The 15,629-nt window shown below is 40.9% G+C and overlaps 1 protein-coding gene across 3 annotated transcripts in view; it reads left to right on the top strand.

Moving 5' to 3' along the window:
* The window catches only part of cpped1 (calcineurin-like phosphoesterase domain containing 1), a 59,863-nt gene continuing 44,234 nt past the window's right edge, over positions 1 to 15,629 (top strand). Inside the window, exons 1-2 of one of the 3 annotated variants that reach the window (XM_082543252.1) lie at positions 1 to 253; positions 9,144 to 9,362. In XM_082543252.1, the coding sequence (XP_082399378.1) occupies positions 190 to 253; positions 9,144 to 9,362 (283 nt within the window). In that variant the 5' untranslated portion in view covers positions 1 to 189. Of the gene's footprint in view, positions 254 to 4,967; positions 5,345 to 7,961; positions 8,107 to 9,143; positions 9,363 to 15,629 lie in introns of those variants that run through there. The other 2 variants (XM_082543254.1, XM_082543253.1) reach the window with 2 other exon arrangements.

Genomic DNA, 15,629 nt, shown 5'->3' with positions numbered 1-15,629 from the left:
TGGTAGTCACACTGGGGGCCGCTGCAGTGACGATCACATACACACTCACAAAAAGGCTGTTTAGTCGATCGCCGAGAGTCTCGGGTTTAGCTAACCGCAGGAACAGCTGAGGAGAAGCATAACAGCTACATAACCATCCCACTCGGACCTGCCGGTTTGCTCTGGAGACGGTTTAACCAAGCGGGTGTTATGGCTGAGAGTGAGAATATCTTTCTCAAGGCAAAACACCGGACATTCAGCGGACTCACTGAAGGTAACTGACTGCCTTTAGCTTCTTTAGCTCTGCCGGCTAGCCAACTTCTGTGAGCTAACTTGGCAGCACCGGTGACACAGGTTGTTGGTGGCGACAGGTTAATATTCTGACAGAGGGAAAGCTGTCACTTAGGTTTGCGTAGCTTTCTTTTAACCAACAAGCTGACACTGTCAACCACAGGAAGACAGAGTGGCTAGCTAGCTAGCTAGCTCGTGTTTACAAAATTAAAAGTAGGGAGCGTGGCAATCTTGTTCTTGCAAAGAATCAAATCGGGGCAATCCATAAACACAGGGGTTGCGGCTATTTCGATTTGCATTTGTTTCTAACTCTGGTGCAGAAGAGCTACAGAGCTGAGTATTCATTCATGCACAACTTACAAATAAAACCCATGCTTGACTTCGGCTGCAGTCTCTAATTAGTCATTCATTTATAGCTAAATCAAGCCCTGTCCTGGAAGGTTTAGGCAGACTTCTTTCAGTCGAAAGTGTTTTCTGTGCCTCGGAAGAAACTGAGGGGTGTATTAGATTTAGATGGTTTACTCTTAAGTGGCAAAGTAGTCCTGCCGTTAAGATATTCAAATATTGAAAACATGATCACAGCGCCCACAGCTATGTGTTTATGAGCTGCTGCCCCTCCTGTTTGTTTTACTTTATTTAGCACCCCCTGCTGGAAGCAGGCTAGTATGAGGAAACTGGGGGACAAAAATTGAGATCTTCAGTATTTTATTATTTGCAGCCCATTCACTTTAATCTGAAATGGTCATAAGTTTTGTTATGTGGAGTCCACGCAGTGGCCGAAATCAGCGCGATTGGTGTTTGACTTTGCAAGAAGGCTGCTGCTTATCTCTGGGTGTGAGAGCACTGCCAGTTTCTTTTCTTTTAAAATATGCCATTCAAATAGACACATACCTGGCTTCACAGAGTAAAAACATTTTCACTATAAAGTGTCCTGAATCTAATAAAAAGGTTTATTTATTTATTTTAATGAGGTCAGTTAAATCTTTTGTATCTGTTAGTTATTCAGTACTCAGGGGCAGGACCAGCATTTTAAGGGACATATGTTTGCATATTGAACTTGCCTTTTTCCTTTGCCAAGAATATCCCATCCAAAGTTGATATTTTCAGGAAGCAAAATTCACATCAAAGCATATTTAAAGCTGGTGCAAAATTAAAAACTTTTCTGTCAAACAATGAGTTCAAAGATGTGAAAGTTTTTGGTTTTAGGAGGTTAGTTCACAGCTATAAAAGTGTACCTGAAGCATTTCAGTGGGTGGCTCCACGGTGTACTGGTTAACACATTCACCTTGCATGCAGAAGATCCCCAGTCTGACACCAGGAGGAATTGCAAACACAGTCTGAGAGGGTGGTGCAGGATAAATGGGAGGGTTTTGTCAGGAAGGGCATCCTGTGTAAAACAAATCTGTGCCAAGTCATGCAGATCTATTCACTGTGGTGACCCCTTGGGAAATGAGGTAGCGGGCAGAAGTACCAACAACTGAAACATTTCAGTGCCGGTGTCAATATTGACATTTCTGTCAAACTTATTTAAACATGGTAACCTAGCAATGCACTCTAATCCGGATTGGCTGGCACACCTTCTCCATACACTGGTCTTAAGTGGAATTTAGTGAAAGTACTTTCATTTTGCATATGCAAATATAAAATCATCATCAATAGGGGGCTTCCACATTTTACTAACCTTCTACTTAGTGGTTTTATTTATTTAGAGATGTTAGATCACTCTATTGATACCTGAGAGGAAGAGAGAGCCAGAGTGAGTGAGCTCTGACTTTGGGCATTACAGGGGCTGGATCTAATGGCACAATTTAATTCCACACCGTGGTCCTTCACCACACTAAATATCCCCTTTAGATTTAGTATGGGGGAGATTCAGGAGAGGAAAAATCATTAGAAAGTATGTGCTGTTTTATGTCACTCTCCATTTTTCTGTGGCCCCTGAGTACCCCCGGCCTCACACATCCACAGCTCCTCTCCCTGCTCTTGCAAACTTTTGAGGATTTTTCAAAACTGTGCAATGGGTGGTGTTTGGCTCAGAGCTGGGGGTCAAGTTACACTTTAAAATGCAGCTTTAGTCTTTATCCTCTCAAGAAGTAAAAATGCTGACAGACTGTCACAGCCCGCTAAGATAAAATTAGGCTTTTTCCACCAAACTTAAGGAGGACTTTTATGCTCATTTCCATATTTTTATTTGTGAACTGTTTGCATGAGTCACAGTTCGAAATGATGCTTATTTATCAAACAGTGGCAGCCCCTCACTGCTCTCTGTCTGAAACAAGCCTTAGCTCCCTTCCCCCAGCTTTTAAGCAATGGTACTATGCAAAAGTCTTGAGACACACACATTTCTTTATCTTTATGCAAGGAACATCTGCAAACATCCATGGGAAAATGGTATATAAGGAAAACAGTTTGTACAATTCTAACAAGCTTAAAAGTCCATATTTGGCAGTGTGTTTGAGATCATCCTCATGCTCAAAAATGAAGCTGTTGGAAGTCTGACACTTTCCAGATGGTATTGCATGGTGGATTGAAATCTGATGGTGCTTTTCTGCACTCATAATTCATCAGTTTTGACAAGAAACAAACACCTCTGGCTGAAATGCATTCCCAAACCATGATGCTCACTGCTTTATGTCTCTCCCTACCAACTCTGTACATGTTGATGGTGATTTGAACCAAACTTGGATTCATCACTCCACGAGACCTGTTGTAAGAGACTTTCAGTCTAGTTCTTGTATAATTTGGCATACCTCACCCTTCCTTAGGAATGGCTTCTTGACAAACATCATTGAATAGAGACTATTTCTGATGAGGCTTCAGTGAAGTAGATGGATGAACTGAAGGGCTAGGTCCCATGTCAGATCTTTGTTGGATTTTTGCTCTTTTGGATTCTTGGATTTGTTTCTTTTGGATACTGTTCATGCTGTAGATCAGGCACCATGTTCATTCACTCATGAGCTGCTGTAACATGAATCAAATGGCTGAATTGCCACCTCAGCATGCAGTCAGGTGCTATGGAGTCTTGCTAATGACTTGCTAATTTTATTCAGGTGTGTTGCAGCAGGGACACATGGAAAAGTTTCAGGACACCGGCCTTCGAGGACTGGAGTTTGAAACCCCTGCTGTAGATAGTCTTTTTTTTAATGTCTGCTACTTTTGGCCTTTTTCCAGTTTCCTCAAAGTTTTGTATGGGCACACTGCACACCATGCCAACATATACCAAGTTTTTGGCTAATAGGTTTTTGGTTTTTGCAACAAACTGCTGGTGCCTCTCTCGATCCATTCTCTTCAAGTTATTCCACTTAGCCTACAGCCTATTCCAGCTAACAGCCTATGGTAGTATTGTAGTTGTCCAAAGCACAACTTTGAATGCTGAAAGTCTCAAACGGTTGCTCAAGACCACTTTTAAAAAAACCCAGAAAAGTCTGGCTCATTGGGAGCAAAATATGAAGACGTTAGGGATTGCTTAAGACTTTCGCATTGCGTTCTATATATTGCTGAAAGTCTGGAAAAGATATATTAGGTGCTTCTAAATTTTGTTACATTAATATGGCCAGCCTCAGGTTGAATTCAAAATTCATCAACAGCACTCGCTGTGTAGTATAAGCTGAGATCAAGGCTGGGCTTGTTTGGATCGAGGCATTCTAAAGTAATCGAGTTGATGATGATGATAATCATAAAAGCAAAATGTGTCATAAATGTCAATTACACCGAGTTCGTCATTGTTGAGATTTTACGAGTTTTCCTCCCAGGAGCAAGGCAGTTTTTGTTTTTCTTTTTTGTTGCTCTTTCTTTTCTTATCTTCGCTCGAGTTTCTCTGGAGGACAGAATTATCGCCGACTCATTTGGGAGGGTGATACATGGAGAGCATGTTAAACACAGGATGCTGAACAGTTACAAGCCCCCGCTGAGTGAGAGTGAGGGGATTTGTGCAGAATGCAGATGCGGGCTCTCCACGATGACAGAGCAGTGCATAACTACAGTGGTACTGCTTCCACGTCCTCCGGAAACTCGGCGAGTGGAGTAGAAAGCTGTTGTTTACACCTGCTCTTAGTATCTGTCTGTTTCGGGGGAAATGGCGAGCCTCCGTTTCCATATTACTTTGGCGGGCGTCCTTCATGTCACGCCTTGTCATTACCATCAGCCAAGCCTCACTGAGTGTCTGCTTGTCTCTTTTCATGGAAAGGTGGGCACTGTTTGCCTTGTAAATGAATATTTGAGAGTGACTAGATTGTAGGGCCCTTCTGTTGCGTAATATCAGGATTATGTAAAACACTTGTTCTTTGCCATTCATCCTCTAACGTGTATCTCGCTGTTAATTATTTAGCATTGGTTACTCACAGGGAGAGAGCACGTACGTCTCTTCCCCGCCGACGAGGTTTAATTCCCAGTCCTACATCCTGATCCACGTCGGTTTTAACTAATCAAGTGTTGTGCCAATTCCAAGAATGAATATGATGAGGTTTTCACAGCAGGCCTTCCACTGATAAATGAGTAATGCTGTGGTCACACCTAATTCATGAAGCTTTAATGTTTCTGCTCATTACATTTTTTTATTTTTTATTTTTTTTAAAGCATCATGTAGTTTATTGGTATAGAAACACCAATGTTTACTGTAGATGTAACCAGTAGTTGATACCCAGGAGATAGCAAAACGATTTGAGTGCATATTAGAGCTGGGCGATAGAACGATAACGATATGTATCGCGATATAACTTTTTCTCGATAGAAAAATTAAACTATCGCGATAGACCTCGCCGCTCTTGTCCTCTTAAAAAAAAAAGAAAAAAAAAAGAACAGCCAATCCAAATTAAGTAGCGCAGAGCCGAACCAATCACAGCCGCAGCGTCACGTCACGTGACTTGTTACGTACAGCACAAGTGCCAAGCCGCACATGTGTATTTGTTTGGGAAGCAGCCAGCCACCGTACCGCCCGGGTAATGGAGGAAATGAGTGTGCCGACTAGAGAAATCAACCGAGCGTGACCGAAGGTTACCGAAGAGAAAACAGATGATGGTTCCAATGCCGGAGAGATTGTCGAACGGAAGAGCAACAGAAGTTCCGTAGTGTGAAGGTATTTTGGCTATTTCAAGTCTGACAAAAAACAGAGTAGCGTCCACTGTAAATTGTGCCGAAAGCAAGTCTGGAAATACAATAAACTGGTGCATGCGCTACGTCCACACGTACCCGGGTATTTTTGAAAACGCTGATTTTTCTATGCGTTTGCACCTTTCGTCCACACGTAAACGGCGTTTTTGGTCACTGAAAACGAAGATTTTTGAAAACTCCGTTTTTGCATTTACGTGTGGACGAGAAAAACGGAGAAAACGCAGCGTCAAAGGTGTGCGCATTTTTTGACGTCACACTGTGCGCCACGTTATTGTTTCGGTGAAATGAATTTCTACAATACTGTTACTGTTAATTCTACTCTCTGCAGTGTTTAAATGCTTACACATACACACAGTTACTGTCCCTCCACACATACGACTCGGTTCTGCTTCTATGCCCCAGCTTTGTTTACTTTTTCCCACCGAGGCTTCTAGACTTCTGATTGGCCAACATTTCTGCACGGTTAGGAATCTAGCGCCACCTGCTGCTTTGGCATGTTCATAGCAGCGTTTTCACTTCATTTCTCCCTTTATGTGTGGACGGGATTATTTTTTAAAACGAAAACGGAAAATCTTCGTTTTCAAAAATACCCGTGTACATGTGGACGTAGCCTCAGTCTCTGACTGGAAGCGCTAATTCGTCATTCGGTTTTTGTCAGACTAAAGTAACTGTTAAAACTGTTTGAAAAGCTAAGCTATACAACAAGGAGAGATTGAGAATTTCCTTTTAGTTCTCAGTTTATTTGATATTGACAAAAGTTAGTCAGTTTTGTCTGTTCTTCTGTAAAACAAACTAAGATTTATTTTTTAGAATTAATATTTTGTTTCCAAGTGGAATTGACAATTTAGTCTGTTTCGTTTGTTCTATTTTGAAACTTAAACGCTTTAGCGGCTGCCTTTTGTGTAGTTTGCAATATTTGCCTTTATTTATCTGAAAAAGTCTCATGTTCCTTAAGTACATCTACCCTGTTGAACTTATTATGGGAAATAAATATTTAAATAAAAACAAGCTGCTCATTATTTCACATTTTACTTGTGAGCAACGGCACATTTAAATCTTACAAATATAGTTATTTGGCTTATATCGTGATAGATATCGTTATCGCCTGAAATGAAAAAAACATCGTGATATGAAAAAAATCTTATATCGCCCAGCTCTAGTGCATGCATATATATATATATATATATATATATAAAAATTAGTGGGGGGGGGGATTCAATTAAAAATGTAAACTTTTGTTTTGTTTTTTATTTATCAGCTTGTCTTCTCATTTTGCCTCTAGATGCAACAGCTGAAGCTTCCAGGTAAACCAGTGTAGGCTGTTCAGATAGATGGATATTTAGTTCAAGACAGTGCAGGTCATTGTTTGCAGATACAGACTACTCAAAAAGAAAAAGTAGATTCAGTTAAGCTTCAGGGGTATTGCAGACTGTTTACTGCCTCAAATGTATTTGGTTAATGGAACTCAAGCAACAAAGTGGAGGATACACAGAAATCTAAAGGACTGCACTTGATTTTTGTAGTGATTTGCACTCACTAGTGCTCTAACTGTGTGTTACAAACTGAATAACAGAGCTCTGGGCACACAGTGAGTCCCAGGAGAGAGAACACAAGGGGTTCACAGTTTTTAACATCTGAACTATAACCTCGTTCATATGCCGCAATGAATAATCCGACCTTGTAAACTGTAGTTAACGGACAAAATAGATGGATTTTAGCTGATCAGTTGCAGCTGTTCAGTCATTAAAATTTTCTGATTCTTTAGTTAGTTCTATTTCTTATTATATTTCTATGTGAAACAGTAGTCTTACAATACACAATAGCTAACCTGACTGTAGGTTTTGTATCTTAAAAAATCCCTAGTGCTGTGGCCCCAGCGGGAGAGTGATTTAGGCCTGGTGTGCTGCTGGGCTTCAGTACTATAGTGAAAACCCTGTTATTTTTTGAGATTAGTCATTTGCTTTGCTGCACTAACTGATTCTTTTTTTTCTTTTTTGGAGGGGGATTCACCAGAGAGCTCAGCTTATCAACAATATATATATATATATATATATATATATATATATATATATATATATATATATATATATAGATAGATATTAGGGGTGCAACGATATTCGTATCGATATTGAACCATTCGATACAGTGCTTTCGGTTCGGTACGCATATGTATCGAACAATACAATTTTTTTTCAAATTTTTTTTTTTTCAATTTTTTTTTTTTCAATTTTTTTTTTTTTTTTTTTTTTTGTGTCCCGTTTGGATCTATAGCCATCAGAATTGTTGTCTTGAGGCCAAGAAAGATGCCAAGAGGATTTATTTTAAGTGGATCATCATATTGGTCCATTTGATTGACCTTTATTATAATTATGAATTTATTTTATTTTCAGTTGCAAACGGGACAGACATGACTGTGGGATAGGACAGGGGGAAAGAATGAAAGAAAGAGGGGGAGAGAAAGAAAGAAAACCAAAGGGGAGAAAAAAAAAGAACAATACAAAATTTGTAATTTATTTTATCAACTTTCCTTCTGACAATGCTGTCCGTGTTGAGCGCTCAGTGAATCTGCCTAGGCGCCTAACCCTAACCCTATTTAAAAAAAAAAAAAAAAAAAAAAAAAAGGAAGAGCGCAGGGCAAGCTAGCGAGACAGAAGTGGACCTCCCCACCCTCATTCAGATCTGGCGTTTGGAATTACTTTGGTTTTCATGTGACGTATGACCCTGAAGGTAAGCAAGTCATGGACTAAAGTAAAACAGTATGTTGGATGTGCCATGCAATGCTCAATTACATGGGTGGGAGCTAGTGTGTTAGCGCAGTTAGCTCGTTAACGTGTTGGCCGTCTAGCCCCTCTGTATAGGGTAGCTCGTTAACGGAGATTTGCCGTGTTGTGGCGTTAAGGTTATTTCAACGAGATTAACCTGAAAGCACTAGTGGGAACACAACGAATATGACTGCACATTTACACCGACATCATCCTAGTGCAAAGACAAAAACAAGCATGCATGCTACAAACTTTAGCCGAGTCATTTAGACAGCTGTTAGCACAGGATTGTCCTTATGGAGACCTGATATGTTTAATATGCTGCTGAGAATATATATATATATATATATATATATATATATATAGAGATATATAGATATATATATAGAGATATATAGATATATATATATATAGATATATATGTACAGTGCTGTGCAAGCATCTCAAACCACCCCTCACTTATTTACTTCCAAGGAGCCAGACTTACCTGTATTTCTTTTTTAAGTTGTCATTGAGCAGTAGTTCTTCAGACTTTATGAAGGTCTTTCAAAGTTTTTCTTTGGATGTTGGCAGCTTTTTCACTCATTTTCAGTCCAGTTCTTGGTCTCGACCAATTTCACAGGAGTGTTTTTCTGTTTATTTGTTCTGTGAATCCTCAGTTATTTAAAAAAAAAAGCATCTATTCTCAAAGGATGAATCAGACAACTTCGCAAAGATCTGTTAGTAGATTTTTTTTTTTTTTAAAACAGACATAACACAAAAGCACATAATTTGCTCTGTATTTCTTAGTTGAGTCAGCAAATAATACATGAGGTAACAGTTTAAGAGGCATGAAATAGTATTTTTGCAGTTGATTCCCATGAGTTGTTAGCATCAAACTTACATGTTTTGGCATGCTGTGCAGTGTGTCCTGAGTGGAAGACAAAAGAGTGGCACTCCTAAAAGCTGTCTAACCTGCATTGTCTTTTAGCTAAAAGAAGCTTTATTCTGTTTTCGTTTTAGACGCAGAGCACAAATGGACTGGACCATTTTTCTTCATCCAAGCTGCAGACCCCCAGCTTGGGCTTATGAAGGCCTGGAGGGACGGCGACTGTGACGGCGGGGGGGAAGAATGGGCTGAGGAAGTGGAGCTCACTAAGCAGGCCGTGGAGGCCATTAACCAACTCAGACCCAGGCCGAGATTCATGGTGCTGTGCGGCGACTTGGTCCACGCCATGCCAGGTAGGGGTTAGAGCACAACAAAGAAACATTTACAGTTCTTTAAAAATGTTGCAAGGTTACTAAATGATTGTGTTAGTGGTGTAATATTTTATAAAAATGAAGAGGTAGGCTTGACAGTTTTTCACACGGTAAAGTTTTACCGGGCAGTCTTTGTCATTTTTCAAGGATTCAGAGATTTTTCAACAGGTGTTTAGGGAAAGCACAGAGCGTCCTTCCTGCTGTTCCTTCGTAATGAAACTCTGAAGTGCATCGCCTTTCGCTAAACACTAAATTACTTTTAACTTAACTGAGCGAAAGCACAACAGCCAAAAGAGGGGAAAAAAGGAAGCCACAGCAGCGATGAGAGGTTCCCAGTGGATGTACAGCCATATGGACAGGAAAAACAAGATAGCAGCATCAACCAGTCTGACTGCCAATTATCTGCGAATGTTTGGGGACATAATGTGAACTCACAGATGCCGAACTGCATGAGATTTAGCTCCGCTTAGCCTCTTATGGTCTGACCAGATTATACAGTATCGGTCCTGGGAGTGCTATCCCATCGCATCTGGGATGTCACTCCAGCCTGTTCAAAGGCTGCACGTATTTCAAAGTGTTCAAAATGTCTTTCCCAGGTTACAGATAACAGCATGTTATTGAGAACCACACGCTGTGATTTCATGCACTGAACAGCATTTCAACAATACAGCTTGCTTCATACTTCATTTGGTAATTTTCTCTGTACGTATTTGTTGAGGAAAGAATACAAACTAAATGACTTCGTTAAGATGTAAGTGATCCGTCTAGACTGTTTTGGTCTAAGTTGATGTGAGACGTCTGCCATTTTGGCATCTTTGAAGCAGATGTGAAGAACAAGGGGTGGATCCGACTAGGCAACTGAGGGACACTGAATACTAATACCCTGCTTTATTGTCCTTTTTGACTATTGGGAACCATAAGCCACAAAATGAACCTCATTTTGTATTTAGTAGGGTTTGAAAGTAGTGTTTGAGACGATCGACTCTGCAATAAAGTGCTTATTGAGGTAATAAAAAAAGGGCTCTTGAAAGTCTTCCCATAGACTTTCTTATTGTACCCACAAGAGTCGCCCCCTGCTGGCTGATTCTATTTCATGGTGCACTGTGCTTTTCTGTTTTGACAAGATTCTCAACACCACTGTCTGAAACGTAACCCCAAACCATGACAGAGCCTCCACTGTGTTTTACAGATGGTTGTAGACACCCACTGTTGTATCACTTTTTCTTTTCTTTTTCACTTTTTCAGTTTTCTGAGTTTTTTAGGGACGTGCACAACATGCTGAGAGGCTCCATATTCAATGTTTTCAGCTACTTTGGGATTCTTTGGGAGACAAAGAAATATGTTTTGTGAAAGGCTGTCAGAAATAAGGATTCTGCACAGTTATGTGAGGACACAGCATTGTAGGGCTGCTCGATTATGGCAAAAATGATAATCATGATTATTTTCACTGAAATTGAGATCTCGATTATTTGACGATATTTATTTAACAATAACAATGTATTGAATAATGGCTTTAAAGATTGTCAAAAAATAGTATAAAATAGTGTGCAAATACTGATAACAGTGCAAATGTTTGCAATATAAAAAATAAATGAAAAATGTAAATATCTATGTTTAGTGAACTTTGCAGTGTTGCTCTGTGGTGCAGCTACGACACCGTAGCAAAGTTTACACACTATGTCTACTTGATCCACGTCTGACTCCACGAACCCATAATGTTTCCACACCACTGAAGGGTTTTTTTTACCTCTCTTTTCAACCAACGGCAGTCACTCTCCTCTCCAAATAACTTCTGCTTAGCTTTCCGAGCTTCCCTCTGTTAGCTCCTCTTAATTGTTGTGATGCCTGTTCGAAACGCAGAGAGGTGCGCTCGATTTGCCACACGGAGCAGCGCGAGAGTAAAGCACGAGGGAGGTGCTAATAATCGGCTCAGTCCTTTTTAATGATCGTTAAAAGCCCAGATCGTAATTTCGATTAAAATTCGATTAATTGAGCAGCCCTACAGCATTGGTTCACCAATCATTTCATTGGAATGAAAATGAGTGAAAAAGCACCAAATGTCCAAAGGAAAAGGTCTGAAAGACCTTCAGAAAGCCTGGAGAACAATTGCTCAGGACCACTTTAAAAAAAATTGCAACTCAGGCTCTCAGAAGAAAGTGTGAAGAAATGAGGGATAGTTCAAGGTTTTTTTTCACAGTTCTGTATAATGTAAACTGTGTGCTTATATTTGCCTTTATAAGCTGAAATGTTACTCAGTTTAAAACAGCTGCTGCATTGTGATCTAAACTGTGAACATATCGTTTCGGTCTGATGTTTGACTGGTGTTACTGTACGAAACAGGCAGATCTGACTCTACTTACACTTCTCCCACTGTGGGTTTTAACTTATGATATGAGGGAAGCCTCGACATCCCCGATAAGTCCCTTTAACCCAGTATGAAATACATCAGTCACAATGGTAAAACAGTTATGCTTTTTCTGTTAATCATGGTCACAAAGAGTGCAGGGCTCACCTGACCTGAAAAATCAGCACATGTATGCGTCTCTGCTAATATTAAAGTGGCAACTGCCAAGCATATAACAGACATGTTTTTTTCAAATTCAGACTCATTTCCCATGTGTGGTTATTAGTTATGTGTGAGTGAACATGTATATCATAGTTTGTCTTGAGTTTTAAACCCACCCCATGCAGCACCTTACATCTGTGTCCACTGCTCTAGATGTTTTCAAGAGAAACAGAGTTTTGTGATATTTATGCAAATGTTGAATGTAAACGCATATATATTGAGATAACCCTGCTCTAATTCATTTATTCCACGAAGAACATCAGCTTTGGGACTGTTCAGCCTCAGAATAGTTTTCACTGAGGTAGGTTTGAGCATTAGCTTTCTTCTGTTTCCCAGCCAGAGTCTGTAAACAACGTATTCCCATTTGACAGTAGCTGATATTTATCTATGAAAAGCAGAAGGTTTCTGTCTGTTCTCACGATGCTGATGCTGATTAGGATTTCGGCTATCGATCAGACCAGACAGGCTTTAAATTCTCGCCCAATTTAAAGGAATCCGTGCGAGAAAGATGCCGCTGTGTTGCGGTGCTACGACTCTTGCAGCTTGAAGGCAAAAGAAAAGAAAGAAAGTTAGTTCTGCCCATGAAGTCTAGTTTGAACACATCAGACCCCCCTGTGACAGCATGCAGTATTTATCTATAAAAAACACCTGGGTGCCTTCAAGCTATTTGCAGGAAGAGAAGATTTTTCTTTCACTTTTTTTTTATTTTTATTTTTTTAGTTGAATTATTCAGTAGAAGTCTGCTAGCTGCAAATGAAGGTTTGTTAGGCTATAAACAGTATATGTGAATGGGCTGCACTTGATTCTGTCTCTGTCCTATTCTCTGAGGTAAAGATTGTAGCTATCTTGTAAGCAGCACAGCAAACCTGTGAGTGTGTGTGTTTGCCACAGTGGCAGCTGGTTCCCCCCAATCCTGTCACCTGATGCTTTCTGAATCGCAACTGAATTTGAAAAAAGCTGGTTACATTAGAAATGCCTGAATGTGGAAACGCCACAATCACTGTGTTGCCCACCTTGTCTGATACCGAGACACCAGGTTTGACTTGTCCTGCGTCCAGTCCTCCCCTCTGCTTGTCTGTTTCAGTAGAACGTAGGATGATTTACACCACATAACCTTTAAATAGAAAACAAATTATTATACTCTTAAGGTAAAGACATCAAATTTACACTTTAGCTGAAGACGATGGCTCTGTGTTCTTGATTTTCTGAGTGTGCAGTCTGACTTTACAACAGGTTATGAGGAACGGGCTGACAGAGCCCACTGCAGGTTTAATGCTTGATGCAAAAAAGCGCCGCAAGCCGTTAAGCAATGCAGACTACCTTTGCATGAAAATTAGGGGTCTAAAGTGTGGCGCCTACCTGCCTGGCTGGCCTCCAGGAAGGGAAATCAGCAAGCAAACCTGTCTCCCTCCATCTCTGCATGTTCTTGCTCTTTCTCTCTCTGGGCTCTGGTGACATGTTTGATTGGATCGTGATGAAAGTTTTATTCTGCCTAATCCTGGAGACCATGTAAGATATTAAAGCCAATAAAAATATTTATATGTGGAGCAGTATGCCATTAGTAAAATGTCCTTCTGCTCCCCATTTTCTAAAATTTGACTCGAAGCAAACTATTCATATTCAGCAGAGATGTGGTTTGGCTTAGTCACAGAGGTACTCTTCTTCCCCCCCTGTCTTTTTTTTTTTTTTTTTCTTTTTCTGGGTCGTAATGACCACCAATTTTAGCTGCACAGCCACAGTCATGAACCCTCCCGGAGCTGTCTCCCACTATCATCTAGCTGTAGGCATCCAAGTCTCCTTATTATCCCCATGACTGCACCATTTAAACCAAAAACATGTCCACATCAGTTTACCCCCCCCCCCCCCGACACACACACACACTCGTCTCCATGTTCCTGCCATCTCCCCTTATGATCAGTCGCATTTGGAGGTCAAAGCGCGATCTACTTCGCATGTCGTCGTACAGTAAATAGTGTAAGCATCAGGTTTAAACCTAAAGACCTCAGGGACCTTTAAACACCGCGGCGTCAGCTGCTGTTACTGTCAGCACCAGCAGAGCAGGTTGTGCGTGCCATCCTCATTACTCGCCACGTCTGTCACTCGGCTGGCAACTGGGCCGCCGCATTGGTAGGAAGGAGGGAAATAGGTATTATAACCGAAGCTGCTCCTTCCGTCTCTCGGCTGACATTTCCCCTTAAACTGTTTATTTACAATACAGAATGAATGTGTGGCGGCCAGGGGAAGCTGGCTGTCAACCGGCATTGTCAACACCGCTGCCTGTCGGCGACAGGAAATTGGCAACTGTATTTCTGCTCCTACAGATTTCATCTCTCTTCGCCGTTGCTCCTCACAGTGTCTTTTTCTTTTCGGTCTCTTTCCTCTATTATCTGTCTGCTCTCTTTAGTAAACCGCTGCGGTAACATGCCTCATACCCTATTTTGACAACCTTCATTTGCAAGTCTGACACTTACGCAAACATGCTGATTAATTCTTGCCTCTGATGAATCTGTGTGAAGCATCTATGTGAATTAACTGTGTGTTGAGGGTGTAAAGGTCCTGTCTTGTAATTGTTAGGGAAGAAATGTATGTGTGTGGGTGTAAGTGTCAGTTTCAGGTTTAAATTTATACTGTAGGAAAACTGCGGGCTAAGTGGTGATGTCTTGGTATAACAAATGATCTTCCTTATCAAAGACTTGGGCAGACTGATGGATTTGTTTGCGTCTCATCGCAGTGGTCCACAAGGAGCGACCCATTCCCCAAAACGAAAAGTTGTAGAAAGTGTCTCATCTAACTTCATCATGTCATCCAGACCTTTACTGATAGCACGTTCCTTGATTCTAATTCCCTGTCTCCTCTCCTCCACAATCCCAACTAAACCCCCAAGAGATGCTTTCTCTTCTCAAGGACTTCCTTCAATCTCACCTAATTTTCTGTCTGCCATTGCCGCCTCTCCCTCGCTTAATTTCACTTTCCCGTGTCTTTCTCTCACTTACTTTCAAAGCTGACAAATGAAGAGGATAAAGAGTAGGAGGGGGTGGGGCAGCAAAGGGAGGTGGTGGGGGTGGGGGAGCCAGATATAGAGCTGATTAGATTAGAGAAACATGCTGGACTTGACACTCCTAATGAGCACTACAAAGGATTCAAGCTGTGTCTCTGGGGGTTCTTGAAGGATGTTACGCATAATACAGCAGGGAGAAATGTTTAAGTACGCATGTACACACCTGTGTGCAAAACTCTGAAAGGTGAAGGAGAGGTTGCCTTGGGACTTCCCTGTCCCCTCTCTGTATTTGTGGAAACTAAAGGTGTACTAACTGTAGGGCTGCTCAATTAATCGAATTTTAATCACGATTACGATCTGGGCTTTCAACGATCATTAAAAATGACTGAGCCGATTATTAGCCCCTCCCTCATTTATCCGCGACACCTTAAAGGCCGGTCCGTGAAAATATTGTCGGGCATAAACCATCCGTGGCGCAAAAAAGGTTGGAGACCGCTGATTAAGAGGACCCGAGGGAAGCTCGGAAAGCTAAGCAGAAGTTATTTGGAGAGGAGAGTGACTGCTGTTGGTTGAAAAGAGAGGTAAAAAAAAAAAAAAGCTTCAGTGGTGTTGCATACTATTTTATATTATTTTTTAAAGTCATTGTTAACCCTTTAAATCCGGTCAGAGCTGCATGCTCCGTTTT

Source organism: Aulonocara stuartgranti (assembly GCF_965226115.1).
Source record: "Aulonocara stuartgranti genome assembly, chromosome: 8".
Classification (NCBI taxonomy): Eukaryota; Metazoa; Chordata; class Actinopteri; order Cichliformes; family Cichlidae; genus Aulonocara; species Aulonocara stuartgranti.
The sequence above is the reverse complement of the archived record's forward strand: the minus strand, read 5'-3'. Positions and strand labels throughout refer to the sequence as shown.